The 27,984-nt window shown below is 41.1% G+C and overlaps 2 protein-coding genes and 1 pseudogene across 8 annotated transcripts in view; 2 read left to right on the top strand and 1 right to left on the bottom strand.

The window, feature by feature from the left end:
- Positions 1-8,853: 8,853 nt before the first annotated feature.
- Positions 8,854-10,008, bottom strand: LOC309826360 (WW domain binding protein 1-like; annotated as a pseudogene). Its single transcript has 2 exons — positions 9,919-10,008; positions 8,854-9,449 (listed from the first exon to the last, which is right to left on the bottom strand). The product of its transcript is annotated as a WW domain binding protein 1-like (transcript).
- A 5,720-nt stretch (positions 10,009-15,728) lies between these two features.
- On the top strand, positions 15,729-15,899 carry CTXND2 (cortexin domain containing 2; the record flags this gene model as incomplete). The annotated part of the gene is made up of 1 exon (XM_082662898.1): positions 15,729-15,899. The coding sequence occupies exon 1, from the start codon at positions 15,732-15,734 to the stop codon at positions 15,897-15,899; it is 168 nt and encodes a 55-aa protein (XP_082519024.1). The 5' UTR covers positions 15,729-15,731.
- An 8,919-nt stretch (positions 15,900-24,818) lies between these two features.
- The window catches only part of SETDB1 (SET domain bifurcated histone lysine methyltransferase 1), a 29,819-nt gene continuing 26,653 nt past the window's right edge, over positions 24,819-27,984 (top strand). For 4 of the 6 annotated variants that reach the window (XM_082649146.1, XM_082649144.1, XM_082649147.1 and 1 more), the window contains exons 1-3: positions 24,881-24,993; positions 25,952-26,222; positions 26,918-27,069. In XM_082649146.1, coding sequence (XP_082505272.1) covers positions 25,963-26,222; positions 26,918-27,069 — 412 coding nt within the window. In that variant the 5' untranslated portion in view covers positions 24,881-24,993; positions 25,952-25,962. Of the gene's footprint in view, positions 24,852-24,880; positions 24,994-25,951; positions 26,223-26,917; positions 27,070-27,984 lie in introns of those variants that run through there. The other 2 variants (XM_082649145.1, XM_082649148.1) reach the window with 2 other exon arrangements.

Raw genomic sequence — 27,984 nt, 5'->3', positions numbered from 1 at the left:
GTTTTTGGGGTTTTTTTTATAAGAAATATAGCAAGAGGGAAGAGATATGGGAACATATGTATATGTATAACTGATTCACTTTGTTATAAAGCAGAAACTAACACACCATTGTAAAGCAATTATACTCCAATAAAAATGTTTAAAAACAGAAAAGAAATATAGGGCACTACAGATGGGAAAAATTAAGTGACTTGGGAAGAGAACACAAGGAAAGGAGAAGGTGATTGATCTTTCTGGAAAGTGTTAAGTGAAAGAGGGACTGACATTGCTATAGATTTGTAAGTAAGTACGGTTATTCTGTTTCTTATTTTAGCAAGACCAAATTTTACATAAACCAATAGATTCAGGCCCTACCTCTTTTTCCCTATGCTAGTCCCGAGCAGTGCTGCTATTCAACCCAAACAAAACAGGAACCTAAGTGCTACTTTAAAAAATTCTAGGGCAGTTCTTCTCTTTGGAAAACAGATCTTGAATTTACCACTTTATCTGTCATTTGTATCTGTCAAGAAAAGCTATTTTATCTAAGAGTTTTCAGAAGAATGGAAACTGAATATCCAAGTCTCCAATAATTTATTGTGATCTTTTCCCATTCTAAAAACTTTAAACCTAATTTTGTATTAAAAATCTTTTTTTTTCTTAAAGAGAGACCTCCAACTTGTATAAACTTCAGACCCTATAAAACCTGGATCAGATCCATACATTTGAAAATAAAAGCCAAGAACATACATGTCATACTTGAAACCAAAACAACATCATCCTTTTTCTTTTCTCTTCTCAATAAGAATGTGTTTTACTTTTTAAGGGAGAGAGAGGAAAGATAGCCTAACAGGGGCAAAATTAGTTTGTTGAAATTTGGCAGCTATGAGTGAGAAGTTTGAATGAGTAAACTAGAGACCTTTGATTCAAAGTTCAGGAATTCAGATGTAATTAGAGGAGAAGGAGAATCAAAGATAACTTGACGTTTTCAAATTTCCAGACATTGAAGGTTGTCCGTGCCTCTCTAGCATACAAGGCTGTTTGCAAACCGCCCCCTCCCTGAAATTCTCCCATCTCTTCTAGTTTTCCTACTTGTAACTATTCCATCTGTGGTTCCTTGACCTCTTTCCTCCACCATAAATGCAGACATTCACTTGTTTCTAATTCTCCTTTGACCATCTCATCTACTCCTGTGATTCAACTATCCTGTCCTTGGGTGACTATCAGCTCTAAAGATCTCGCTCTTCTTTACGCCTAAACTTCAGTCCCATGTTTTTGCCACCTGAGCATATGCCACACCAGTACCTTTAAATTCACCCTACCCCCAGGGGCTTTGCAGGAATGATTAGAAGGCTGATGCGACAAGATTACTTTTAAAGGTTCCTTCCAACTCTGAGATTCTGTGATTTTATACCTTTCATTTTCATGTATTGTCAGCTCCAACATACTGAATTAAGCAGTATTTCCCCAAAAGTTCCCATGCTTCCTTGTCTCTATCACTGTTCCTTCATTTGGAGTGTACTTTCCGTCCTCCAGATTGAGCTTGACCATCACCTGTAGAAAGACTTCTATGACTAATCCTACCCCAGCTGAGTTTGTTAATCAGACAAGGGTCATCCTGTCCATTCTCATCACCCAAGAGGAGCAGAGTGTTCCTTCTGACACTGGAGTCTCTACATCAACAAACATTTCCTACTAGGTGTGGGCACTGTGTTAATCTATGTTGCGAGAAGTCACAAAAAGAAAAAAAAGAAAAACTTTGAGATTTTTGCCCTCTAGAAGCTCATATTAATGGAAGAATTTCAGGTTAATTGTTGTCTCGTGCACCCTCCATATTCCTGTCAGTCTAATATTTCTAAAACCACCATCTAATGGTATAATTTCCATGCTTAAAAGCTTTTAATGGCTTCCCACTGATTGCAAAGTTGAGTCCAGAGTCTTTAAAGTGACATATAAGGCCCCTAGGTTACTGCTTCTGCCCATTCGGTGGGAGAATACATCTCAAATACTTACTGAACACTTACTGTTTCTCAAACATACTATGCTGTCCTCCCTTAAACTTTCATGTTTGTACTTGAACTATCTTCTCTCCTGCTTCTCCCCTTTCCCACGTTTATCAGCTTGGTAAACTCCTACTCATTCTCAGGCCTCAATTCAATTCAGGTATTTGCCTCTTCAGTGAAACATTCCTGATTCTTCCCTTTGGGTTCCTTTCACACTTTTATCAGCGATTGCTTTGGAATTATTTATTTTCATTCAGGAGGTATATATTTTTATTTATTTTTCTCTTTAACTTTATAAAATGGAGATGGTTTACATAGTATATAAAATCATAGCTAGAAATCTGTAGTAAGGAGAATAAATGATAGAAACACAAGTCTCTTGAAATGCAATAATGGAGAGAAGTTGGGAAATTAATGAACTATCCAGACTGTAAAAGGTCTAGTGAGATACGTAAGTACCAGGGTAAAATAATATGACCTTTTTGAGGGACTGTAATGATGAATAAAGAGAAGGTACATGCCTGCAAATGTAATGAGATATTAAAGAAATATATCTAGAAAGTGATATCTGAGGTATATACAAATGGATAAAGACACAGGCATGGTATTAAAACTGCAATGAAATTGCTTTTCTCACTACAACTCAATTATCAGCAAGTACATATTGAATACCTAGTAAGTGCCAGGATGCATTTCCCATTCCAGTTACAAAAATTCAAGAGAAGCGCTTTGGCCCAGCTTGGATGTCTACCCCAGACTGTTGAACTGTGGCAGCCAGCATGGTGGAGCCATGTCAGAACACGGCAGCTCTCACAATAGCCATATGGATGGACAGGAGGGGAAGTGTGGGCCAGACAATTTCACAGAGGCCCACTACCTTCTGTTCTGGCATTTATCATTTTAATACTGGTGTCATAGTTGTATGGATATGTCATCTCCCATACCAGACTGTAAGTTTCCTAAAGACAGAAATCAGGCCTTGTTATATATCTTTTTATGCCCACAGAACCTAGTTTTTGTGCTTTACTTATTAAATGGTAAGTGGTGCATTGAAAGTAAATTGAAAGTTGATAGAGTTCATATAGTAATAGAGACGGATCTGTTTGTAATCTCTAGTTCCCAAACCACACAAGTCTGTAGGTAAAATAAAGTGACAAGAGCAACGATAAAGGAGAATTTCCCATACCCTAGGACTGAGGTTTGAGTGAACTCAGAAGAGGTGGGTCAAAAAACACTTTACCTCATAGAGACTGTATTGTCAGAATATTACCTCTGCTCTGACTCTAGCTAAACCCACAACCTAGACTATCTCTTCCCTTAGGATGAATTTTTCACCAGGAAAATTTCTAATTAGAAATAAACCAAATGTCTGGAAGACCAATTCCCAACCATCATAAAGACTTGTTTTTTTTGTTTGTTTTAAAGATTTAATTTTATTTATTTTTGGCTATGTTGGGTTTTCGTTGCTGCGCACGGGCTTTCTCTAGTTTGTGGCGAGCAGGGGCTACTCTTCGTTGCCACGCGCGGGCTTCTCCTTGTGGTGGCTTCTCTTGTTACGGATCACGGGCTCTAGGTGCACGGGCTTCAGTAGCTGTGGCACGTGTGCTCAGTAGTTGTGGCTCGCGGGCTGTAGAGCGCAGGCTCAGTAGTTGTGGTGCACAGGCTTATTTGCTCCGCAGCATGTGGGATCTTCCCAGAACAGGGCTCAAAGCCGCATTCCCTGCATTGGCAGGTGGATTCTTATCCACTGCACCACCAGGGAAGTCCCAAGACTTGTTTTGACACTTAAATTCTGGGACACACACAGGCTAAGCTTAAATTGGAATCCTTTCTTCAAGTCGTATCATACATTGAATATCTATTACATTTCTAGCACCAAATGAACTGTATGTAACCCAGAGTAGTTGTCAGTACTTTGAACTGTGGAACTTCTTAGCCTCCCCTCTCTGCTGCTGTTACACACTATCAATACTGCACAACTGTGATATGGGAAGAGTTTGCTCTAGAACTCCACTTGAATGAAAAAGTAAAACAGCATTGACTTCCAGACACTCCATAGCAAGAGAAAAGGTGCAAGAAATGAGGAACATAGTAAACCCAGGGAGGATAATACTAGCAAACACTTATATAGCAGTTGTTAAGTGCCAGGCACTGTGCTGTGTTCTACATACACTTATTTATTTAATTTCAACATCTGCGTCATAGGATTATTGTATTATTATCCCCATTTTACAGATGAGGAAACCAAGGCTCTAAAAAGTTAAGTAACTTGCTCAGGATCACCAAACTTTATTAGAGCCAGGATCCAAATCCAGAGGGACTGACTACAGAATTCATGCTCTCCACTACCATGTTATATTTCATGACTGCCATTGAATTGTTCTCATTGGGGGTTGACTTATCTGGAAGGAAAGCCCTTTGCCCCTCTGAAACCAAGAATTGCATGGACAAGCAAGAGTTTCCAATGAGCTTTCTCTAAGCTGTTCCCTCTTCGGCTCTTCAGAGGACACCCCCACGAACACATAGTGATCTCTGGAGCCAATGAGTTCTGTATGCCAAAGAACTTTGGATTTCTGATAATATACTTGCAGTGCAGGAAAATTGTTCTTTTCCCTGCCTTCATCAAGTCTAATACTTTTTAAAATATTTATTTATTTATTTTGGCTGCGCTGGGTCTTAGTTGCTGCACACAAGATCTTCATTGTGGCATGCAGGCTCCTTAGTTGTGGCATGTGGGCTTCTTAGTTGCAGCATGCAGGATCTAGTTCCCCGACCAGGAATCAAACCCATGACCTTTCCGTTGGGAGTGCGGAGTTTTTACCCACTGGGCCACCAGGGAAGTCCCTTGATACATTCAAAAGAAGATATGTAACATATTAGTTATGAAACATAGTAATAAATGAACAATTATGAATCCATTACCCAGTTTAAAACATATAGCATTACCATTTCAGTGCATCTACCTGTGTGTTTTTCCTTTAAATCATCTTCCTGCCTCCTTCCCAGAAGTGATCATTATCCTGAATTTTCTATATCACTCCTTTGCTTTTTGGTTTTTTTGGCTGCGCACCCGGACCACAGCAGTGAAAGTGCCAAGTCTCAACCACTGGACTGCCAGGGAATTCCCTCCTTTGCTTTTTCAAAAATAGATTTATCACATAGGTATGCATCCCTAAATAGTGCATTGTTATTGTAAATAGTGTTTTATTTTGAGATTTATAAAAATAATATAATAATGTATGCAATCTTCTGTAATTTGCTTCTTTCACTCACTAATATGTTTCTAAGAGTCACCCATATTATTGGATGCAACTCTAGTTCATTCATTCATTCTTCTCACTGCTTTATAATATTCAATTGTGACTATGCCATAATTTTTGTGATAATTCTCCAGGCTGTGGTCATTTGAGTTGTTTGGTTTTTGCTTGTATGTACAATGCCACAATAGCATTCTTTTATATTTCTCCTGGTATATATACGGGAGTGGAATTGTTGGTTTGTGGAGAATATGTATATTCAACTTTAAGAGGTAATGCTAGATAGTTTTCTACAGGGGATTTTTATCAATTTGTACTTCGATACCACTGATCAGCAGTGTGTAAGAACTTTGGATGAGTTGCATCCTTGCCAACACTTTGTATTATCAGATTTCTTAATGTCTACCAATCTAGTTGATAAAAAATTAACATCTGTATTTCAATGATTACTAGTGAACTTGAACACCTTTTCATATATTTTTGTACCTTTCATGTTTCTTTTTTTTTAATGCCAGTTCATGTCTTTTGCTAATTTTCCTATTATTTGTCCTTTACTTATTCAGTTGGAGGAGTTATTTTTCTAACTTTGGATACTAATCCTTTTTTAGAAATATGTTTCTCCAAGTTTGTGACTTGTATTTTTACTTACTTTATCATGTCTGTGGTGATCAGGAGTTCTTAACTCTGAAGTTAAACTTATCCATCTTTTAAAATATATGTTGTACCATTTGTGTCTGGTTTAAGAGATCTTTTCCTATTCTGAGGTCAAAAAAACATTCTGTATTTTCTTCTAAACGTTTTAAAGTTTGCTCTTGACCATAGATGTGTTTTTTTAAATGGATATCCTATTTCCCAGTATCACTTATTAAATAGTCCATTCTTTTTCTGCAGTCAAAAATGCCCATTCTGTTATAACTCAAGTTTCCCTAAATGTGCAATTTGTTTCTGGGCTTTCTAGTCTGCTCAAATAGTCTATTATCTACACATGTACATATACCCCATGTCAAAAATACTATAGCTCTGTAATAAACCTTAATAACTGATATGGGAAATCTCCCCACCCTATTCTTTTTCTTTAGAATGTCTTTTTAATTCTTGGGCCTGTGAGGTCCCATATACAATTAAGAAAATCAGTTTGTCAGTTTTCTCTAAAAACCCTGATGGGATTTTGGTGGAGTTACACTGCCTCTAAAGATTAGTTTGGGGAGAGTTGGAATTAAAGCTCTACCATGTTGAATCCATAAATATGGCATATCTCTCTATTTACTTAGGTGTTTTTAATGACTTTCAGTAAAGTTTGATAATTTCTTCCAAACAGGTCCTGCTCAACTTTTCTTAGATTTATTTTTAAATACCTTATATATTCTTATGCTATTGTAAATAATGAGTTGTTTTGGTTTTGGTTTTTTTTGACCACGGCACATGGCTTGCAAGATCTTAGTTCCTCAACCAGGGATTGAACCTGGGCCACGGCAGTGAAAGTGCTGAATCCTAACCACTGGACCGCCAGGGAATTCCCAGCGGTGTCTTTTTTAAATTACATTTGCTTATTGTTTTGTTTTGTTTTGTTTTTCGGGGATCGATTTTATTTGGGCTTCTCACAGTGGTTAGAGCCACTCCGTCTTCAGAACAATCACAGCACAGGAAATGCGCCACCGAGACTGCCCAGAAAAGTCTGACCAACTGAATCTTATTGCTTAAAATACACATATTCACAATAACTGACAAAAGGTGATGTGCCTCACAGGGGAATGTGTTAGCATTTGCAAATCTTCCGACTGTAGCACCAAACCCTCGACCAACCCCTTTCTTCTCGTTCACCTGGAACACAAGACTCCCTCACATCTCCCTGGCCCCCTCCCAAGTCCTTCAGCTCCCTACTTCCGTCTTTCGTCATGCAGGGCAGCCTCATGTAGCAGGGGCCAGACTGTGACGCTGGACTCGAGCCCAGCTCCACCCGTTGCGTTTTCTTCTTTTCATGCCTTTTGGGTTGGATGCTGCAGTGAACCCAGCAGTAAACACGTGGACCAGTTCCCCACTCTGACTGGAGAAGGAATCCTGAGAGGGCCAGAATCCATCCCTTCGACCAGTTAACTCAAGCAGGGTTCATTTTGGTAAAACTTGATCTCCTTTGAGACACTTCAGTGAGTTGTTTGAGACAAAAACAAAAACCAAAAACCAAAAGGTGGCAGGAAAGGCATCTGAGGGCTGTGGCACATTTCTGCCCACTTTCACCACACATCAGCCACGCGCTGGACCTCAGCAGAGGGAGGTAAGCCCTACGGCACTGTGGTGGCCGCCAAACCCTCCTGGCAATTCTGGGCAGGGCTGACGTCTGGGCCACAGCCAGTCCAAGCTGGACACTGAAGATCCAGTCCAGCTTCTGTCGGAGGTTCCACCCTGGCCTTCTGTCCCAAGCGGTTGTGGATACCCCCAGGGGCTGAGGCCGAGGGTCAGGAGCAGCTGAGGGAGGCAAACAGGCTCAGAGCACGTTTCCATTTACAGGGAGCAGAACACAGGCCTCTGAGTGTCCACGGAGCAATGTGCAAATTGCAGTGATGGGTAAAGTAAAACCTCTACATGGAGCACAGGATCTCTGGCAAACGTGGGGACTGCCGCCGACAGCGCTGCTGGGTACACCCAAGCGCACAGTCAGACATTTGCTCAGTAAACAGTAAATGCGTAAAACAAATTACCTTGAGAGGGCTGCGCCTGCTCCAAACGCATGGGTAACGTGAGCAGAGAGGCTGCCGTTCAAAGTGTAGTCACAGGAAAACACGGCTGGGGGCTCACACACAACAGACACACACAGGTTATCCAAAAAGTCACTGTATACGGACTGCACTTTGTTCAACATGGATTTTGGTTTTGTGGACTCCAAACTCAGACACTCGTTCACCTCACAGCCTTGGATTTGTCTATTTTGTGTGTGTGTGTGTGTGTGTGTGTGTGTGTATACACATATATACACACATACACATATATACGTGTGTATTCATATATATACATATATATACCTTCCTTTCTTACCATAACATCAATGCCTAGTCTGAATGTCATCGTTCAAGAGTGGGGGAAGAACCAAACTCTTCATATGAACAGGGCTGGACAGGGAATGTTAGTTTCAGCAGTTTGCTTTCTCCATTCAGATTATTCCTATCAAAACTCAACTGGTTTTTGAAGCCAAACTACAGTAATAAGGATCCTGTGGTCCTTCAGGATGGCTGCCTTCACCCTCCTACCTGGGCCACTTAGACACTTTACATAGGCTACAAAATTAGTTACCCCACTCAAGGCGGGGCGGAGCAGGGAAAGGACATGAAAACCACAGATAACCAAGGCATTTTTTCCAAATGGTCAGTTTGAAAAAACAAACAAATAAACAAAACAACTTACTCAGAATCAAGAGAAAATACTGTGTGAGAGTCAGGCTGCGGGACTCCCCTTTCTCAGGTCCCACAGCCTCCTCATTTGTTCATAGAGAACAGTGAGACGTGAAGGCCGGCAGACGTGTGTTTGGGATGGGGGAGGTACTGATCACCTGTGGGCACAGATGAAAAGGGGAGAGATGTGGTAAGCTGCACCTCTATCCACTGCCACAGTGCAGGGCCTTCTGCTCACCCGTAGAAGTTCCAGAGATAGCCCCCAGCCAAGCCTGCACACAAAACTTCTCCTTCTGGCTCGACTGCTGGGTCTGCTGGCATGTTGGAGGACTCAGGGTCAGTGATGCTCGGGGGTCGCGTGCTGCTTCTGCTGGGCCCGGGCGAGGGGCTGCTCTGAGCCCCCTGGGAGCCCCTGGTGGGGTCGGCGCCCCGGGGGCTGCCGCCTGTAGGGCCACACTGTGCAGGCAGCTGCTGCTGGAGCTGGAAGGCACTGTATGGTGGGGCAGGAGTCGGAGTCGGTTCACCACTTCCTCATAAGGAGGTAGTAAATAGTTTGGCAAAAACCTGAAATAAAATGGCAGCGCTGAGTAATTGTGGGCTTCCCGGTAGGCGATCAGGTGGATTTCATGTTGCCGCTGTCGGACCTGACGGCGGTGCTTGGCTCGGCGGTGGTGGCACACGCAGCAGCAGCTCAGGAGGATGATGATGGTCCACACGGGCCAGAACCACCAGAATTCAGAGTAGTAGCTGCAGCACTGAGACTGTCCACAGCAGTGTCCTGCGTCACAGATGTAGCTTTGATTGTTGGGACCCACGCAGGTTTCCTTATCCTGGTAAAGTGTTTGTCATCTGGCCAGTGGAGGCTAAAGGAGACTAGGGTTGAGGGCCCCTGAGTTTCTCATTTCGCAATCAAGGAATCTTGAGGGTGGGCATGGTCAGCCAGACACGGGATGGGGATAGCCAGCCTAGGCCCTGGAGAGCCTGTAATCCCACAGTCCCCAGTTCCACTTCTAGGAATCTAGCAAACTGGTCATTGCTCCACCTGGTCCTCATGGTACCTCAAACATCAGTCCAGCAACCACAGCACCCACAGAGTACCCAGCTTGTGCCCAGCACCCACAGATGAGGGGCATCCTGGACCTGGAAGAGAGAGCTGTCCTCCAGACACAGCTCTGGTGAAGTCCAGGACCCTCAGCTTCCCTCGTGGCGACCTGAGAACATCTAACAGTTTCTGCAGGCTGAGCGTGTGTGAGAACAAACTAACATTCGTGAGGCCGAAAATGAGAGGAGAGCCAAGATCTGCGGGGGATCAGCCCTGGCTGACAGGGGGCTGGGCAGCGCCTGGGGGAGCAGGGGCGCCACGCCACCCAGGAGCTTTCTCTTCTCCATCCCCCTCCCCCTCCTCCACCACGCTCCACCACCTCCCTCCTCCTCCTTCCTCTTCTTCCTTCTGCTTATTGTTTGTTACTGGCATTTAGAAATGCAATTGACTTATGTATCTCATCCAGACACCTTGCTAAATTGCCTATTTCTCATATTTTCTATAGACTATTCTGAAGGAAATGACATCTGTGAATGACGAACATTTTTGTTTTTTCCTTTTAAATCTTTGTTTTTTCTTTTTTTTCTTTCTTTTTTTTTTTTTTTTTTGCGGTACGCGGGCCTCTCACTGCCGCATCCTCTCCCGTCGCGGAACACAGGCTCCGGACGCGCAGGCTCAGACGCCATGGCTCACAGGCACAGCCGCTCTGCGGCATGTGGGATCTTCCCGGACCGGGGCACGAACCCGTGTCCCCCACATCGGCAGGCGGACTCTCAACCACTGCACCACCAGGGAAGCCCTTTTTTTTCTTTCTTTATCTTATTTTACTGCACTGGCTAGAACGTCCAGAATGATGTTGAATAAAGTGAAGCTAGTGAACATCTTTGTCTTGTTCCCAATTTTAAAAGGAAAATCTTTCAACTTTTGACCATTAAGTAGGATGTTTGCTATACATTTTTTGTTGTTGGTACCTTTATTGGGTTAAAGGTGTTCCCTTCTACCCCTATTTTGCTAAGAATATTAATATGGGTGTTTTATATTAGTATTGAAATGTATCAAATGCTTTTTCTGCAACAACTGAGGTATTCATATGGTTTACATATATATATAGTACACTTCTACTTCTGGGATAAACTCAGCTTGGTATCTATATCCATCAAGGCTTACTTGCAGAGAACAGAAACCATTCTAGCTATTCTAAGCAGAACAGGATTTAATACATGGAATTAGGATGTTTTTAGTTTCAAATTACCAAAAAAAATCCCAAAGCCAACTCAAATGTGATTAAACAATATGTGGAAAAGTATGAGTTTGCTCAGTGTTGAATGCATGGTTCTATAAATCAAGCTTGTTAATTGTATTAATGAAATATTCTGTATCTTCACTGATTTCTGTCTAGTTGACCTATCAATGATTGAGAAGAATGTGTTTATTATCCACTACAATTTTTATCAATTTCTCCCTATAGTCCTATTGTTTTCTTATTTCTCTTGAGACTATTTTATTAGGTGCATACAATTTAGAACTGTTACATCTTCCTACTGAATTTTGCCCTTCATCATAATGTTATTCCTCTGTATCCCTAATAATGCTTCTGATCTTAAGGTCTATTTTGTCTGACATTAATATAGCACCTCAGTTATCTTTTGATGAGTATTTACTTAGCATACATTTTACTTTCAATGTTTTTATGCCTTTAAATTTTAAGTGAGTCTCTTATAAACAGCATATAGTTGGATTGGGGCCAAGACCGAAAAATAGATGTTTGTCATTTTTGGTCTGCTCAACATCCCAAACCTCGTCTTACTTGAGGGAAATCTTCCTTTATGTGAGTCTGTGAGAGGCAGAACATCATTTTCACTACAGTGCCTAGAGATACCAAATATTCCCTCTTCCACCCTGTGGTGGCTAAGTCCTGGGGCATGACTCAGCCTTGACCAGTCGGATGCTCCAGCCAGGGTCTGGAATATTGAATGACACAAAGATGACACAATTTATAATTCAGGCATGGCAGAGGCAGAGTATCCAATGACGGTAGCAGCAGTGCTCAGCAGCAGCAGTGTCCAATTGTGGTAGTGTCCAGTGCCGACAGTGCCCTAACCAGACTTTTCCTGTGCTGACCTTAGCTGTGGTTCCCAATGCCTGGCCTCTCTTGGTTTCTGCTTGTTTTATAGGACCAGTTCTCCTTCTGCTTGATTCTGGAAGCCACCTGATCTCCTTATAATAAATACCCTTTTTTGCTTAAGTAAAGGAAACCCTGTTTCTATCGCTTGCAAACAAGAATCCTGACGGATATAAAAGTGTTCTTTCTTCCTCTGGAATTGATGAAGAGGAGATAATATGAAAGGGGAATATGTGAGGTCTGGATTTTCTGGAGCCATTCTTGTTACAACAGGGAACCCAGCCTGGGTATAAAATCAACATAGAAGAAAGGTAGACATATAAATGCAGAACCCTGATAACGTCTTGAATCTCTGGATCCAACCATACCTAAAGTTATCCTTACTCTGGACTTCAGTCTTATAAGTCAATAAATTTCATGTATTATTTAATCTCACTTAAGTGGACTTCTCTGTCTCTTGCAACCAAAAACATCCTACCTGATACCTTTCCATTCTGCCTTTGAAAAGGAATCCCTCGTTTGATTCTGCAATAGGCTTTTAGCTGCTATTCTTTCTTTCCTAGATGAACTCCTCATAAACGATTTAAAATCTCGGTGTCTTCATTTCCTCACTGCCCTTTCCTGCTTAATCCACTAAAGTCTGGATTCCTTCTTTACCACTCTGCTAACACTATCCTTTTACATCAGCAACAGTCTTCTCCTTTCTTAATTCAGTGCCACATTCTCAAAGTCATTCATTCATTCAATGAGCATCTTTACAAAGTGTAGTGCTACTGTCATTCATTGAACAGATACTTACTGAACATCTAATGTATGCCAGACTTTTAGATAAAAAAACAAATTATAGGGCTTCCCTGGTGGCGCAGTGGTTGAGAATCCGCCTGCCGATGCAGGGGACACGGGTTCGTGCCCCGGTCCGGGAAGGTCCCACATGCCGCGGAGCGTCTGGGTCCGTGAGCCATGGCCGCTGAGCCTGCGCGTCCGGAGCCTGTGCTCGGCAACGGGAGAGGCCACAACAGTGAGAGGCCCGCGTTCCGCAAAAAAAAAAAAAAAAAAATTATATAGGGTCCTTAGTCTCATGTAGGATTACTATTTTATCAGAGAAGACAGAAACTAACTATAATAAACTATAGTGAATGTTACTAGAATATCTCCCTAGGAAATTAACATTTAAGCTAAGGCCTAAAAGTTGAATGTAGAAGGATGGGAGTAATGCAAAGATAATGTTAACAGAAAAGGGATGGAGGCAAAGGAGGATCATGCAAAACTCATGGAACTGTGAGAAGCCCAGCATTGCTGGGTAAAAAAGTACAAAGAAGAGAGTGGCAGGAAACAAGATGAGACCAAATCGTGGACAGCCTTGAAACCCCATCAAGAAGTTTGAAGACAGTGGGAAGCTGCTGAAGGATTTTAATCTGCAGACTGATTGATTTACATTTGTTAAAGATTGCTTTGTGGTTTGGAGGAGAATAAGAGTGTTTTCAGGAGATCAGAGAGTATTTGCAGGTGTCTGGCATTTGATGGCCTAGAGCACAGGGGTGGCCATAAGGGATAAAGAAAAGGGAATTGATCTGAGACATATTTGGGAAGTAGGCCTGAAAGGATATTAACAGAGGTAGAGAGTGATAAGCCACTGAAATGCTCAATGCAAAAATACACATGACTCTGCACTGTAGAAAGGATAAGGCACATAAAGAATGTAATACATACGTAAATGAGATACATATCTTAAAGACGGTACAAATATCTACCAATCTTCCCCCATTTTCCAGCTACCAGACTAGTTTTTCTCTCATCTTCAGTTTAGGAACACTTCCTTACAATTCTCTGCCTCTGCCCATTATGAACGCAATTCTTGATATTGTTTCACAGAGCAATTTATCTCCTCACCATCCCAATTAATCTTTTATAAAACAATATTTTAGTTTTCTCTGTGTGTCACCAAAAGACCCATTAAACCATTTTTCACAACAAATCTATTGACATTTTTTCTCTCTAGGCTTGGATGATGTTCAGGACTCTTTCGCTCATGATGTGCTTTTCGTGAGCTCCCCAGAAATTCCCTCACTAGGGTTATCTAACTGCAGATCCCTCCAGGTCAATGTTTCTCCTCTGACTGGTCGTTACAATGCTGAATCCGAGTTCACCTCCAGCCATTTTCTATTAAGGTAACCGTCATCTTAGCAAGAAGCTCTGTTGGGCTAGATCCTCTTTTATGTGACCCCCAGGCTGGTCCCTATCTGTGGTCCGTATCTGGTCCTCAAGAAAAAAAAAAATCCCCCTTGATCAATTCAATCTCAACGCTGCCTTCTTCTCTACTGCCACAGGCTGCTTCAGCCAACCTCTTTTCTTTCTTTCTTTTTTCAAATTTTGTTTTACTATGGTAAGAACACTTAACATGAGATATACCTTAACAAATTTTTAAGTGTATGATACATTATCATTCACTACACGTGCAATGTCATACAGCAGATCTCTAGAGCTTATCCATCTTGCTTCACTGAAACTTTATGCCTGCTGATTAGCGTAATTCCCCATGACTAATGATGTTGAGCATTTTTTCATGTACTTATCGGCCATTTGTATATCGTCCTTAGAGGAATATCTATTCACATCCTTTGCCCAATTTTTAATTGGGTTGTGTTATTATTTAGTTGTAAGAATACTTTAGATATTCTAGATACAAATCCCTTATCAGATATAAGATTTGCTAACATTTTCTTCCATTGTGTGGGTTTTTTCACTTTCTTGATAGTGTCTTTTGAAGCTCAAAAGTTTTAAATTTTGAAGAAGTCCAATTTATCTATTTTTTTCTTTTGTTGCCTGTGATTTTGATGTCATATCTAAAAATCCTTTGCCAAATCCAAAGTTATGAAAATTTACCCCTTTGTTTTCTTCTGCGTTCTATAGTTTTAGTTCTTACATTTGGGTCTTTGATCTATTTTGAGTTAATATTTATATATGGTGTGAAGAAAGGGTCCAACTTCATTCTTTGGCATATGGCTATTCAGTTGTCCAAGCACCATTTGTTTTCTTTCCTCATTGAATGGTATTGGCACCCTTCTCAAAAATCAGTTGACAATACATATATGAGTTTATTTCTGTACTCTCAATTCTATTCCATTGATCTATATGTCTATCCTTATGCCAATACGACACTGTCTCAATAACTGTAGCTTTATGGTGAGTTTTGAAATTGAGAAGAGGGAGTCCTCTGACTTTGTTCTTTTCAGTATTGTTTTGGTGGATTAAGCTGTCTTTTGTTTTTTGGGGTTTTTTTGCTGCATCACACGGCATGTAGGATCTTAGTTCCCTAACCAGGGATCGAACCCACACCACGTGCATTGGAAGCTCAGTTTCTTAACCACTGGACCACCAGGGAAGTCCGATTAAGTTTTAATAACTGAAACTGATCACTTCTGCGACATACCTGATTTTTAATTAAGACATGGGAATGACAGCACATAGTGATTAGAAAAAATAAAACAATTTTATGTTCATACCTACTAAGTTAAGACCCTACAAGAAATTACTTAAAGTACTCAGAATTTGAATAAATATTAGAGAACGATTTGGACTTAACACAGAACTGGGGTGTTCAAGACAATTTTACCTGGATTTAACAGAGCAAGGAAGCCCCAGTTGATTTCTGAGATACACATAATTGCTCATGTTTTGCCTTGGAGTATTTCTTCCGCTTTTGCATATGTGTATTTCTTGAAGGTCACTAATACTAATGTTATCAGTTTCACAAGTGCCTCAAATAAATCTTGCTAATTTTTTTTGAAAACCCTCTGGTTTCAGCATAGCATTATTAAGAAAATACATATATACATATACAAACCAGTAAACTTGTTTTATCCTCTTTTGTCTAGGAATATGACAAATCTGAAGACATTCCTGAGGAAGTAGCTACAGCTGGACAAGGGTAAAGAGGTGTGTGTTCTCATGGATGATTCAAGCCTGTCCAGCAGTGTTGATGTAGACAAAGGCTTTGCCATTGCCTTTGTTGTTCTTCTTTTTTTGTTCCTAATGGTGATGATTTTTCGGTGTGCCAAGTTGGTGAAGAATCCCTATAAGGCCAGCTCCACAGCCACAGAATCATCTCTGAGCTGAACTATGAAAAAGCCTGGTAGACCTTCCTTCACAGGAGATATGAAATCTTTTATACAGACATTTATGAAACAGACTTTTATTATTTCACCTCCCTGTTTCTCAGCCTTCTCACTCTTGCATTCCACAATAGGCACATGAGGTTGAGTTGAGAATAATAACAAGGATGAAACACAAGTCAGTCTGTGTTGTTCCTATTCAGGAAAATAGTTACCAAAGTGGGACAGAGACAGGTTGAACTTATTGATTAAAATAAGGCCATGATGGGCTTCCCTGGTGGCGCAGTGGTTGACAGTCCGCCTGCCGATGCAGGGGACATGGGTTCATGCCCCGGTCCGGGAAGATCCCACATGCCGCGGAGCAGCTGGGCCCGTGAGCCATGGCCGCTGAGCTTGCGCGTCCGGAGCCTGTGCTCCGCAACGGGAGAGGCCACAACAGTGAGAGGCCCGTGTACAACAACAACAACAAAAAAATAAGGCCATGGGTTTCAATCCTCCAGTATCTAATATTCTTAAGATAAGAAAGTTGGCCATAATTTTATGAGGTAATGTAATATAATATCATGATGCTTGGTAAGGTGCATCTAAAACTAGAAGCCCTCCTAGAGGTGGCCCTAGGAAGTACCTTTAGCTATGCAAATATAAGGGCAGCAGGAACCTTATAAGATAAAGAGTCTTACAGGACCTTTTTAGTGTGTGAGGTTTTATAAAACGTGATGACCCGGGGCTTCCCTGGTGGCACAGTGGTTGAGAATCTGCCTGCCAGTGCAGGGGACGTGGGTTCAAGCCCTGGTCCGGGAAGATCCCACATGCCGGGGAGCAACTAAGCCACGCGCCACAACTACTGAGCCTGCGCTCTAGAGCCCGCAAGCCACAACTACTGAACCCGCAAGCCACAACTACTGAAGCCCGTGCGCCTAGAGCCCCAGCTCCTCAACAAGAGAAGCCACCACAATGAGAAGCCCGCGCACTGCAATGGAGAGTAGCCTCCACTTGCCGCAACTAGAGAAAGCCCGTGCGCAGCAACGAAGACCCAACGCAGCCAAAAAAAGAAAAAAAAAAGCTGATGCCCTTCTCAAGCAGGCAGAGCTCTGTGGTAGAGGGGAACAAATTTGCCTTGCGTGAGTCCCTTAATCTCCCTCAGCCTACATTTACTCATTTACTCATTTATAAAATAACATCTAGTGGGTTGAAAAGAGGCCCTCAAAATGATATGTCCATGTCCTTACCCCTGAAATCTATGAATGTGACCTTATTTTGATAAAGGGTCTTTGCAAATGGAAAGTTAAGGACCTCAAGATGAACTCAACCTGGATTAGTGGGGTGAGCCCTAAATCCAATGACAAGTGTCTTTATAAAAGACAGAAGAGAAGACACAGAGAGAGGGAGATGAAAAGGTCATGTGAAGATGAGTGCAGAGATTGGAGTTCTGCAACCACATCTAAAGAATCCTTGGTGGGAGCCATCAGAAGCTGGAAGAGGCAAGGATGTATTCTCCCCAGAGCCTTTGGAGGGAGTGCAGCCCTGCCAACACCTTGATTTTGGACTTCTAGGCTCCAGAACTCTGAGACAAAATTCTATTGTTTTAAGCCACCTAGTTTGTCTCAACTCTGAGACAAAATTCTATTGTTTTAAGCCATAATTTGTTATGGCAGTCACAGGAAGTTCATATATAATACATCATGATGATGATGATGAGTGTCACAATCAGCATCCCAGGGACCTTTTAAGAGAAAAAAGAAGGAAATCATAATGCCTACTCTCCAAAGTCTGAAGTTAATGGAAATTTGGTAGAGTGAACTAGGGCTAACTGGCAGGAAAGTCTGTAAGAGAATTCATTAGAAGGAAAGGAGGTATCTAGGCCACTGACCAAGGCTCAACACAGGTTTGGCTGAAGAGAATTGGTTCTAGCACAGTAAATAATAGAGACTAAAGCTCTCAAGTCCAGCCAGGCTGGCCAAATGTTCTAGGCAACAGTGACCTCGCATGGGAATGTGAACTAAGAGAGTTGTAACCCTGGAATCTAAGTGTGGGGCATCACTTGGGCTTGTGCAGGGACTTGTACCAGCATGCAGTCACTTCAGAGGAGACTTGTATCCTTGGGACCATGCTGGACCAGGCTTTAGCAGCAATACGAAATGGTATGGAGACATAACTCTAGCCATGCACTGTTAGCAGAGACTTGATAATTGTCTGTGTTCCTGATTCCTGGAAGCAGGACTGCCCCCCTGCTTGGCATGAGTAAATGCTCAGGATTATTTGAAAATGGAGGCAGGGATACTGGAGCCTTCCACTGGAGATACTAGACTTTGCCTTCACCAGAACAGATGGTGCTGTATTGGTTAAACTGGAGAAAGAGAGCAAGAGGTGATTGTACCCTTATTGGCTGAAAAGAAATTCAGGACAAGGTGCAGGTCAGGGTAAAATGAAAGCAGATTAAGATTGAAGCAGTACTTGAGGGTTACATGTGTTTCCCTCCAGAAGCTCAGAAATTAACCTTTTCTCCATCTTATAAAATAAAATGCAAGACAAACACATGGTTAATGAGAGCATCCATATATAGTCACTAGAGAGTGACAGGTTTGACTGTTATCCTACTTTCTCCAGTAACCTATCCAAGGAAAAAAAAAAAGTGCGTCAGTCAGAAGAAACGGATCATTTGTGGAAGCAGAGAAAGAGTAGCAACCCAAGGCAAACTCACACAGGGCCAGAGTGAATGCTGTTCAGGAAAGAAGGCAATTAGCCATTGGACAGCTGATTATTTCTAGGCTCAGTAGCCAGATAGTCCTTGGTGCGGAGATTCAGGGAGCTGCAGCCCACAGACCTTGGGTCTGTCTGGTTTTATTGCCCACATTACCTCTGTTAATCTGGTGTCCTTAAACATTCCTTTCACTTACCTTAAACTGGCGATTTAGAAATCCAGTGGGTCTGCAAAGAAGTTTTATTGGGCCAGACCCCCTCCAGTGTAATCTACAAAGCGTGTGTGGTTATGTGTTGGGTTTTATATTTGCTTTTTGAGTTGACATTTTAAAATTATTATTGTAAAAGTAACAAATGCACATAATAAAAAAAATTTTTTTTCAATCATTACCTAAGGATAAAAATGCAGAAAGTTCCTAGACATTGCCTTGTTTCCCAATCCTTCTTTCTAGAGGTAACTGCAATTAAGGTAGTTTGTTTTTGCATATATGTGTATCTTTCCAGACATTCTTCTTTTCCTTTTATTTTTAAAGTAATATTTTTGAATAAACTATCTATTTTCATGTTTCAAAATTCAAAAGGTATAAAATGGTGTACTGTAAAAACTCTTACTCTCACTCTTGTCCCCCACCCTTCCATTTGCCCTCTTCAGAGACAACCAGTGTTAATTTCTTAGGTATCCATCCAGTGATATTTTATGTATATGTATAAAAATGTATATTTTTACTATTATTTAACAACTAATAGCATGATGTATACCATGTTCTGCACTTGTTTTTCTCATTTAATAAAGTGTCTTGAAAATCACTTCATATTAATACACAAAGAGATTCCTTAGCCTTTTTTAAAAAACACAGCTGAAAAGTATGCCCCTGTTTCGGTGTGCCATAGTTTGTTTAACCAACCCTTGCTGATGAAAATTTATTTTGCTTCTAAATATTTTGTTATTTCAAACAATGTTGTAGAAGATAATTTAGCACTGTATGTCATTTCAAAGGTATGTATTTTAATTCCTAGAATTTGAATTGCTGATTCAGAGTATTGCAGAATTAACAAAATTTTTGAATTAGTTGTCAATATTCAAAACTTAGAAGCTTTCATAAAAAAAAAATACGGGTTTTTAAGTTCACTTGAAAAATTGGAGATCTGGCAGCATGATATGTGTGACACAGGACAAACATTAGCTAAACCTAAATATCATCAACTGCTACCTGTAGGTGAGACACGTATTTCCCAGGTGACCACAGTCCTCACTCACCCCATTTTGCTTCTGTACAATACTTTCCTGATGCCTGAAACCCTCTGAGTTTTTAATCCCTACGTTCCTTTGTTTTGATTCTGAGATCACACAGTAACCTTCAGATTATGATCTAATTTCCCCCAAGTCTGTCTCCAAGGAAAGGATTATTTGGCATTCCAAGGTTCTGGACCCCATACTATGATTTCTCATGATCAAGTACTAAGTAGCATATGGTTGTGATTTTTCAACATATCACAATAGATTACAGGAGTGAATATGCTGAGCACACCAACATGAGCATTCCAAATGGTGTATCAGTTATTTATTACTTCATATTATTAAGCTGACAATAAGCTGTCTACTTCAATAATTTGTAAAATTTAATAATGTGAGTCATTTATATCAGGGCCTCATCATCTCTGACTACAGTTAGTCTTCAGTACTTAAAAAAAAATGAAGCTAGAGCTTGGCTCCCTAATATTGCCCTGAAAAGGATTATACAGCTCAAACCTGCCTTTCCTATAGTGCTTCTCAAATTTTAGTGAGCAAATTACTTGGACGTCTTATTAAAATTCAGATTCTGATTCAGTACATCCGGAGTGGGGCCAGAGATTTAGGTTCTCTAGCAGGCTCCCTGATTGCATGTTTAGCAACAAGTCCTTAGAAGACACTTCCCTGAGTCCCACTGCTGATCTACTGAACTGATCACTTCACCTCCTCAGGGCAATGAAGAAATCAGACTGGAATGTGATGCTCCAAATAGCTCCTGTTTCTCTTCAACATCCCCATTCCTCATTTCCACCCCCAGCCCACCCACACACACATCAGAAAGCTGAACGAATCTAACTAATAGAAACATAATCAGGGCAGAGCAAAGATTTCCCTTTAATCATCACACATTACAGAGCACGGCATGTACGGGGCAATATGTCAGTTGCTAGGGGAAACAAAGATGATTAATATAGGAACTCAGCATTGAGATGATCTCAAACCAGCAGAGGAAACACACATACACAGATAACAGACAAGTGGAAAGGAACTAAGGTAACAGAAGAACAGAGGCAAGAGTTAATTCTGCAGGGGGTAAATGATGGTCTAGAACAATGATTCTTTTTTTTTTTTTTTTTTTTTTGGCTGTGTTGGGGCTTTGTTGCTGTGCATAGGCTGTCTCTAATTGCAGTGAGCAGGGCCTACTCTTCCTTGTGGTGCGTGCGCTTCTCATTGCGGTGGCTTCTTTTGTTGCAGAGTAGGGGCTCCATGCGTGCAGGCTTCAGTAGTTGTGGCTCGCAGGCTCAGTAGTTGTGGCATGCGGGCTCTAGAGCGCAGGCTCAGTAGTTGTGGAGCACAGGCTTAGTTGCTCTGTGGCATGTGGGATCTTCCCAGACCAGGTATTGAACCCGTGTCTCCTGCGTTGGCAGGCAGATTCCTAACCACTGTGCCACCAGGGAAGTCCCTAGAACAATGATTCTTAAACTCTGGTCCCAGTACCAATGGCATGGGCATCAACTGGGAAAATTTTAGACATGCAAATTCTCAGACTCCACCCAGACCTACTCCAAGTGTGGTGTGGGGACAGCAATCTGTGGTTTAACAAGCCCTCCAGGTGATTCTGATACATACTAAAGTTTGACAACTGCTGGTCTATGAAAACTTCACAGAGAACACATTTGAGTTGGGCCTTAGAGAATTAATATTTCACCAACAGAAAGGGAAGGGTCATTCCAGGAGATAGATCACAGTAAACAAAAGTATGAAGATATAAAAGTGAAATGCATAAAATTGTTGTGTAAATAGCATATAATCAGGAGTGTGAAAGGAGAAATGGGAAACATGGCCAGAGAGGTAAATTGGGGCCAAATTATGAAGAGCCTCAAATTTTATACTGTAAAGTTTAAACATAAAGAAAACAGTTTTAAAGCAGGGGAGTGACATGATCAGAGCTACTGATAGAACTGATCTACAGTAAGGCCTATCAATTAGGAGACTATTTTGTCCTGGCAAGAAATAAGATCTAGGGGACTTCCCTGGTGGTCCAGTGGTTAAGACTCTAGGCTTCCAATGCAGGGGGAGCGAGTTCAATCCCTGGTTGGGGAACTAAGATCCCACATGCTGCGTGGTGTGGCCAAAAAAAATAGAAAGAAAGAAGAAAAAAATAAAGGCAGTAGAATAGGAAAAGAAAGGAGGGAAAAGATATAAAAAGCATTCATAAGCTAGGATAAACAAGCTGTATTGTATAAAGGTTTAAAACCACAAGCTGTAAGGCCAAACTGCTATGCTCTGACACTTTTTAACTTTGTGGTTTGGGAAATTTATTTAATTCTGTACCTCAGTTTTCTCATCCATAAAAAAAGAGACAATAATATATACAATGGAATGTTATTCACCCATAAAAATGGATGAAATCTTGCCATTTGAGACAATATGAATGGACCTGAGGGCATAATGCTAACTGAAGTAATTCAGACAGAGAAAGACAAATACTGTATAATCTCATTTATATGTGGAATCTTAAAAAAAAATAAAGACCACCAAAAACCAATTTGTACAGAGAACAAATTGATGGTTTCCAGAGATGGCAGGGGGCGGGGGGGGGGGTGGTTAGGTGAAATGGGTGAAGGGAGTTGAAAGGTACAAACTTCTAGTTATGAAATAAAGAAGTCATGGTGATGTAATATACAGCATGGCTACTATAGTTAATAATATTGTATTGCATATTTGAAAGTTGCTAAGAAAAAAATCATAAAATTTCTCATCACAAGAAAAAATTATGTATGGTAGCATGTTAACTAGAATTATTGTGGTGATCATTTTGCAATATACACAAATATCAAAAAAATTATTTGATACACCTGGAACTAACATAATGTTGTAAGTCAGTTATACCTCAGTTTAAAAATTTTAATTTAAAAAAGGAGACAATAATAATAGTTCCTACCTCATAGGATTATTGTGAGGATTAAATTAATGACTGTAAAGTGCTTAGAACAGTGCCTGGTATGAAGTAAACACTCAATAGATATCGTGTGTGTGTGTGTGTGTGTGTGTGTGTGTGTGTGTGTGTGTTTTATAAGGAGTAATATGTCTAAAATTTCTAGCTCAGGTTACAAAATAATACGATCATGAGGTGAGTCTGGAATATTCTGAATTTCAAATATCTAGAGGAGACATTTACTTCTCCGTACCTCAATTCCTGGTGTCTTAACAATTAGAAATAGGCAGTTAGCGTGGTCCCAGGAAACTGGTGGGCAGGTGATATGAGCATAGGTGAAAGTGTGGTTACCAGGATAGGATTTTGAAAACTTTGATGATCCTGGATGCTCAGGCCCTATTTCCAGTCTTACAGAGCAGGTTCTGGGGACTTCCTTGGTGGTCCAGTGGTTAACACTCCAGGCTTCCAATGCTGGGGGCACGGGTTCCATCCCTAGTTGGGGAACTAAGATCCCACATGCATGCGGCACGGTCAAAAAAAAAAAAAGGAGGTTCTGGTTTATACTTTTTAAATGAAGTTAGATGCAGTTAGTGTAAATATAGCTGAACAAATTAAAGCAATAATGAGAGTCTGTGGTAGTCAATAGTGCTGATTCATCAAATACATCTGCTTCTCCCTCCTTCCAGAGATGAGATGTGACTGTTCTTGGCCCCCTTGTGTTTGGGTAGGGCCTTATGACTCATTCAAGCCAATGAGTTGAAAAGTAGTGTCCTGAGTCACTGTAATTGCCAACGTGAGACCCTCTAGTGTTCTCTCCTTTTGGCAGGGCAGCTCATCAGCCTGGGTTTCTGAGTAGCTATCATGAGCAGAGCTCCACTGTCAACTTTCTAGAGATGATTATGCAGTGTGAGCAAGTAATATGTGTTTTTGTTTTAAGCTTTTGGAGTTGTTTCTGCACATAGCACAGTCTGTCCTGATACAGATACTATTTAAACACATATCAAATTCTTAAAAACTAAACAGTTACCAGTGACTTCCCTGGTGATGCAGTGGATAGGACTCTGTGCTCCCAGTGCAGGGAGCCTGGGTTCAATCCCTGGTCAGGGAGCTAGATTCCACATGCATGCAGCAACTAAGAGTTCGCATGCCACAACTAAGGAGCCCACCTGCCACAACTAAGACCTGGTGCAACCAAGTAAATAAATAAATTAATTTAATAAATAAATAGTTAACAAATAGTCCTAATGAGGGTGTGGGGAAAAGAGATACTTTCACAGATTTGCTAGTGGAAGTAAAAATTGTTTCAACCTTTTGAAAAGTAATTCGACAGCAGATCCTAATAAAAATGGGAGAAAGTACATTATTTTTTTACTCAGATTCCATTTTGGGGAATCTCTTTCACAGAAATTAAAGTACTACTGCAAACGGATGTTAATGTTTATTGTTGAGTTATTTGTAGTGCCTAAAAATTGAAAACAATCTAAATTCCTAAATATGGTTTAGCCATATTATGAAATATTATGCAACTGTTAAAAAGACAACTTTTATCCTTTTTATTGACTTCATGTTATGTCCACATGTTAAATGAAAACAAAACATAACAAAAAAATCCACGTTTGACCTGTACACCCAGGCCTAGAAAAGTAAGCTGTTTTATCTCAAAGGAGCAGGGATGGTTAAGTGATGGGGTGGAGAGGAAATTTTCATATTTTTCTTATTACAACTTAATATTCGACTTGTTACAATTTGTACAACTTACGTAATAAAACAAACTCAAGTAAAAGTGAGAAACAATTCTAAACCTAAGAGTGTTTGCCAACAGAGCCTTTACACAATAAACTTAGTATTGCTGTCACCAATTGGGGGTGGTGGAAGAGGCGGAGCTTCTGTAATATACTCTAGGCCACGCCCACTGAGGTCCCACGCCCACTGAGGTGCCGTTCCGGTCGTTTCTCACGTGTGCCCTGGAAGGCTCTGCCTCGACGCATGCGTACTCGCCTGAGTTTGCCCAGCCTTTGAGGGTTACCCTGCACCTTTGGGTTTGACCCCGTCAGGCTACCGTCGCGGCGACCGGAACGGCACCTCAGGTTTGCTTCCGGCGTCTTTTTTTTTTTTTTTTTTTTTCCTTCCCCTTCCCTCCCTCACGCTTCTTCCCCTCCCCCTGCTCCCTTTTCCCTTTGGTTTCGTTCTTTCCTACAGAGGCCGACCCCTGAGTCGTGAGTCTGGTTGGTAAGAAAGAGCCCTCATAGCTGGAAGCTGGGAGGTGTGGGAAATACTGTTAATTGAGGTATTTGGAGACCAAGGGCTTGTATGGAATGTTTTGTTTGTGGTAGGAGGTCGGGCGAGAGTGGGAAGGAGGTCTTCCCCGGGAGACTAGCGGGGGCGGGGTTGAGCTGGGTTTGCGGGTGGGTGGGACGCACCCCTAAAATGGATAGCGCGGGGGTGGGGCGGTGTGTGGGCCAAAGAAAAATGGAGGCAGTGAGAACTGGCGCTGGGGTCGCACGGCATTATGGCATCAGTTTTGCTTTAACCGTTTGATAAAAAAAGCAGTTAACACCAATGTGAGTTGTATGTGGGAGTATTTGAATTGTCGATTTTAGGTAGCCACGGTTTATTCCCAAATTGCTTTATTTCCTTTTACTTTGGGGAAACCTCTTTGCTGCAAGCTTTTCTGTCCTTAAGTATTATACTTTTCAAACAAAAAATTTCCACACAAAAGCAAAGTAATGTAAAGGGAAAAGTAATTAAAGAGAAAACAACGAATTAGGGAGTTGTAGACCAAACCCCTCCAGGTGGGGAGTATTTGTTCAAATTAGGCAGAGCGTGCAAACAAAGATTTATCTCATTAGTCAATTAAAGAACACAGGCCACAGAAATATCTTCCTCAATAAACTGGTTCTCTTCAGTTTCCTAAAACATTGTTTTCGGTAGCTCCCTGTTGCATAATATATGTCTTCCGTGCCCTCTCAAACTTTTGCATTTTATTCAGGCCTATAGTCTGTAGCCTACAGGAGATGAGAACTCTACAAAATCTCAGCATCAGATACTGGAGAATGGGGAAAGAGAACTAACTACGTATATTTGAGTAACAAGTAGCAGAGTAGGAATGAGTTTTATTAGGGGACTGAAATTCTCTATTGCAGTCATAATAACTCCAAAAGTAATTCTAGTTTCCTGCTCCATGTAGAGGACAACAGTATGTCCTCCCTCCCTGGGTGCATTGGTTTGGATGCAGCAACAGCTGCAGTGGAGTCTGAAGAGATTGCAGAGCTGCAACAAGCAGTGGTTGAGGAGCTGGGTATATCTATGGAGGAACTTCGGCAGTTCATTGATGAAGAACTGGAAAAGATGGACTGTATACAGCAGCGCAAGAAGCAACTAGCAGAGTTGGAGACATGGGTAATACAGAAGGAATCTGAGGTGGCCCATGTTGACCAGCTGTTTGATGATGCATCCAGGTAAGAACCACATAGGAAATAGGAGGAAATCTACCTATTGGCAGACATTTTTAAAGTAGTATAATTGTTCATGACATTGTACACTTTGTACTTTAGAAGGTACAGATATGTAGAATCTTACTCTTCCTCAAGGGTGAAGGGCCATAATCTGACCTCACAACCACCCATATAATATAATATTCATCTATCAGAGGCTAATATGCTCAACAGTAGGGGAGTCCAAGTCTTGACTCCCTTCCCCTTCTTTATACGTCACTCTACTTCAGAGCAATTGTTTTGTTTTCTTAGTAGAATCATCTAGGGAGTGCATATTATAAAAACTTGCTGTTTTATGTAACTGCGAAGTTTTAATAAGTTCCTAGAGCCCTGTTTCTACTCCTAAACCCCCAGAAGATTTGTTTCTCCTGCCCTAGTTGTCACTTAGAACATATTTTCAAATAACAACAAGGTAAATAATGAGGTAAGGTTGAAAGGACTGTGCTTTGGGCTTATTTTGGATTTTTGAAGAACTAGTCTGGAAACCACTATTTAAACATTTTTCTATGGGATAAGCATTTAAAATTCAAAACAGAGACACTTTGGAATATGGCCTGTTTAAATAGAGGTCAGTGTATACTGAAATATATATAAATTCTAATAGCTTTTACACCTGCTTCTGCTGGCTTTGACCTTTTCTACGTGTGTTCCAATATTAGGGCAGTGACTAATTGTGAGTCTTTGGTGAAGGACTTTTACTCCAAACTGGGACTACAGTACCGGGACAGTAGTTCTGAAGATGAAGCTTCCCGGCCTACAGAAATAATTGAGATTCCTGATGAAGACGATGATGTCCTCAGTATTGATTCAGGTAAGAGATGAGGCTATGGACAGGAAAATCTCAGGATTAAAATTGAAATGTGGGAAGATGAGCAAATAGAAGATAAAAGAGAGGAGAAACCATTCTTACTAATTCCATATTCCTAACTGTTGGACTTGTCTGTTACAGAAAAAAAAAAGAAGATTGTTAGTATTGATATCATAGATTTTCACTTCTTGCTACTTCCTGATTGAATTATTCTTCTTTCCCCATTCTATGTAACCTGTATTCCGAATTCCCTTGTTTTTCTTTATAGGTGGCATTAGCACCTATGTATATATCTCAAAACAGATTATTTGGTTTTGTCTATTCTTTAACAGTTTTTTGTTTGTTTTTAGTTTATTAATTTATTTTTGGCTGTGTTGGGTCTTCGTTGCTGCGCACAGGCTTTCTCTAGTTGCGGCGAGTGGGAGCTACTCTTTGTTGCGGTGTGCGGGCTTCTCATTGTGGTGGCTTTTCTGTGTTGTGGAGCACAGGCTCTAGGCACACGGGCTTCAGTAGTTGTGACACACGGGCTCAGTAGTTGTGTCTCGCAGGCTGTAGAGCGCAGGCTCAGTAGTTGTGGCGCACGGGCTTGGTTGCCCCGTGGCACTTGGGATCTTCCCAGACCAGGGATCAAACCCGTGTCTCCTGCATTGGCAGGTGGATTCTTAACCACTGCGCCACCAGGGAAGTCCCTGGTGTGTAAGTCTTAATGTCCACATTATGTTTCATGTCTGTTGGATACTCCACCTAGGAGTGGAATTGGTAAGTCTTAGGTAAGTGTATGTTTGAGTTTTTAAGAAATCGCTATTGTGTTTTCCAAAGTGGCCATATCATTTTACATTTCCCCTAGCAAAGTGGAATTGTAGCTTTTTTTTTTTTTTTTGGCCATGCTGCGTGGCTTGTGGGATCTCTGTTCTCCAA

This window comes from Grampus griseus (assembly GCF_964374135.1).
Source record: "Grampus griseus genome assembly, chromosome: 1".
In the NCBI taxonomy this organism is placed as follows: domain Eukaryota; kingdom Metazoa; phylum Chordata; class Mammalia; order Artiodactyla; family Delphinidae; genus Grampus; species Grampus griseus.
Note: the sequence above shows the minus strand (reverse complement) of the source record. Positions and strands in the feature narration are given on the sequence as shown.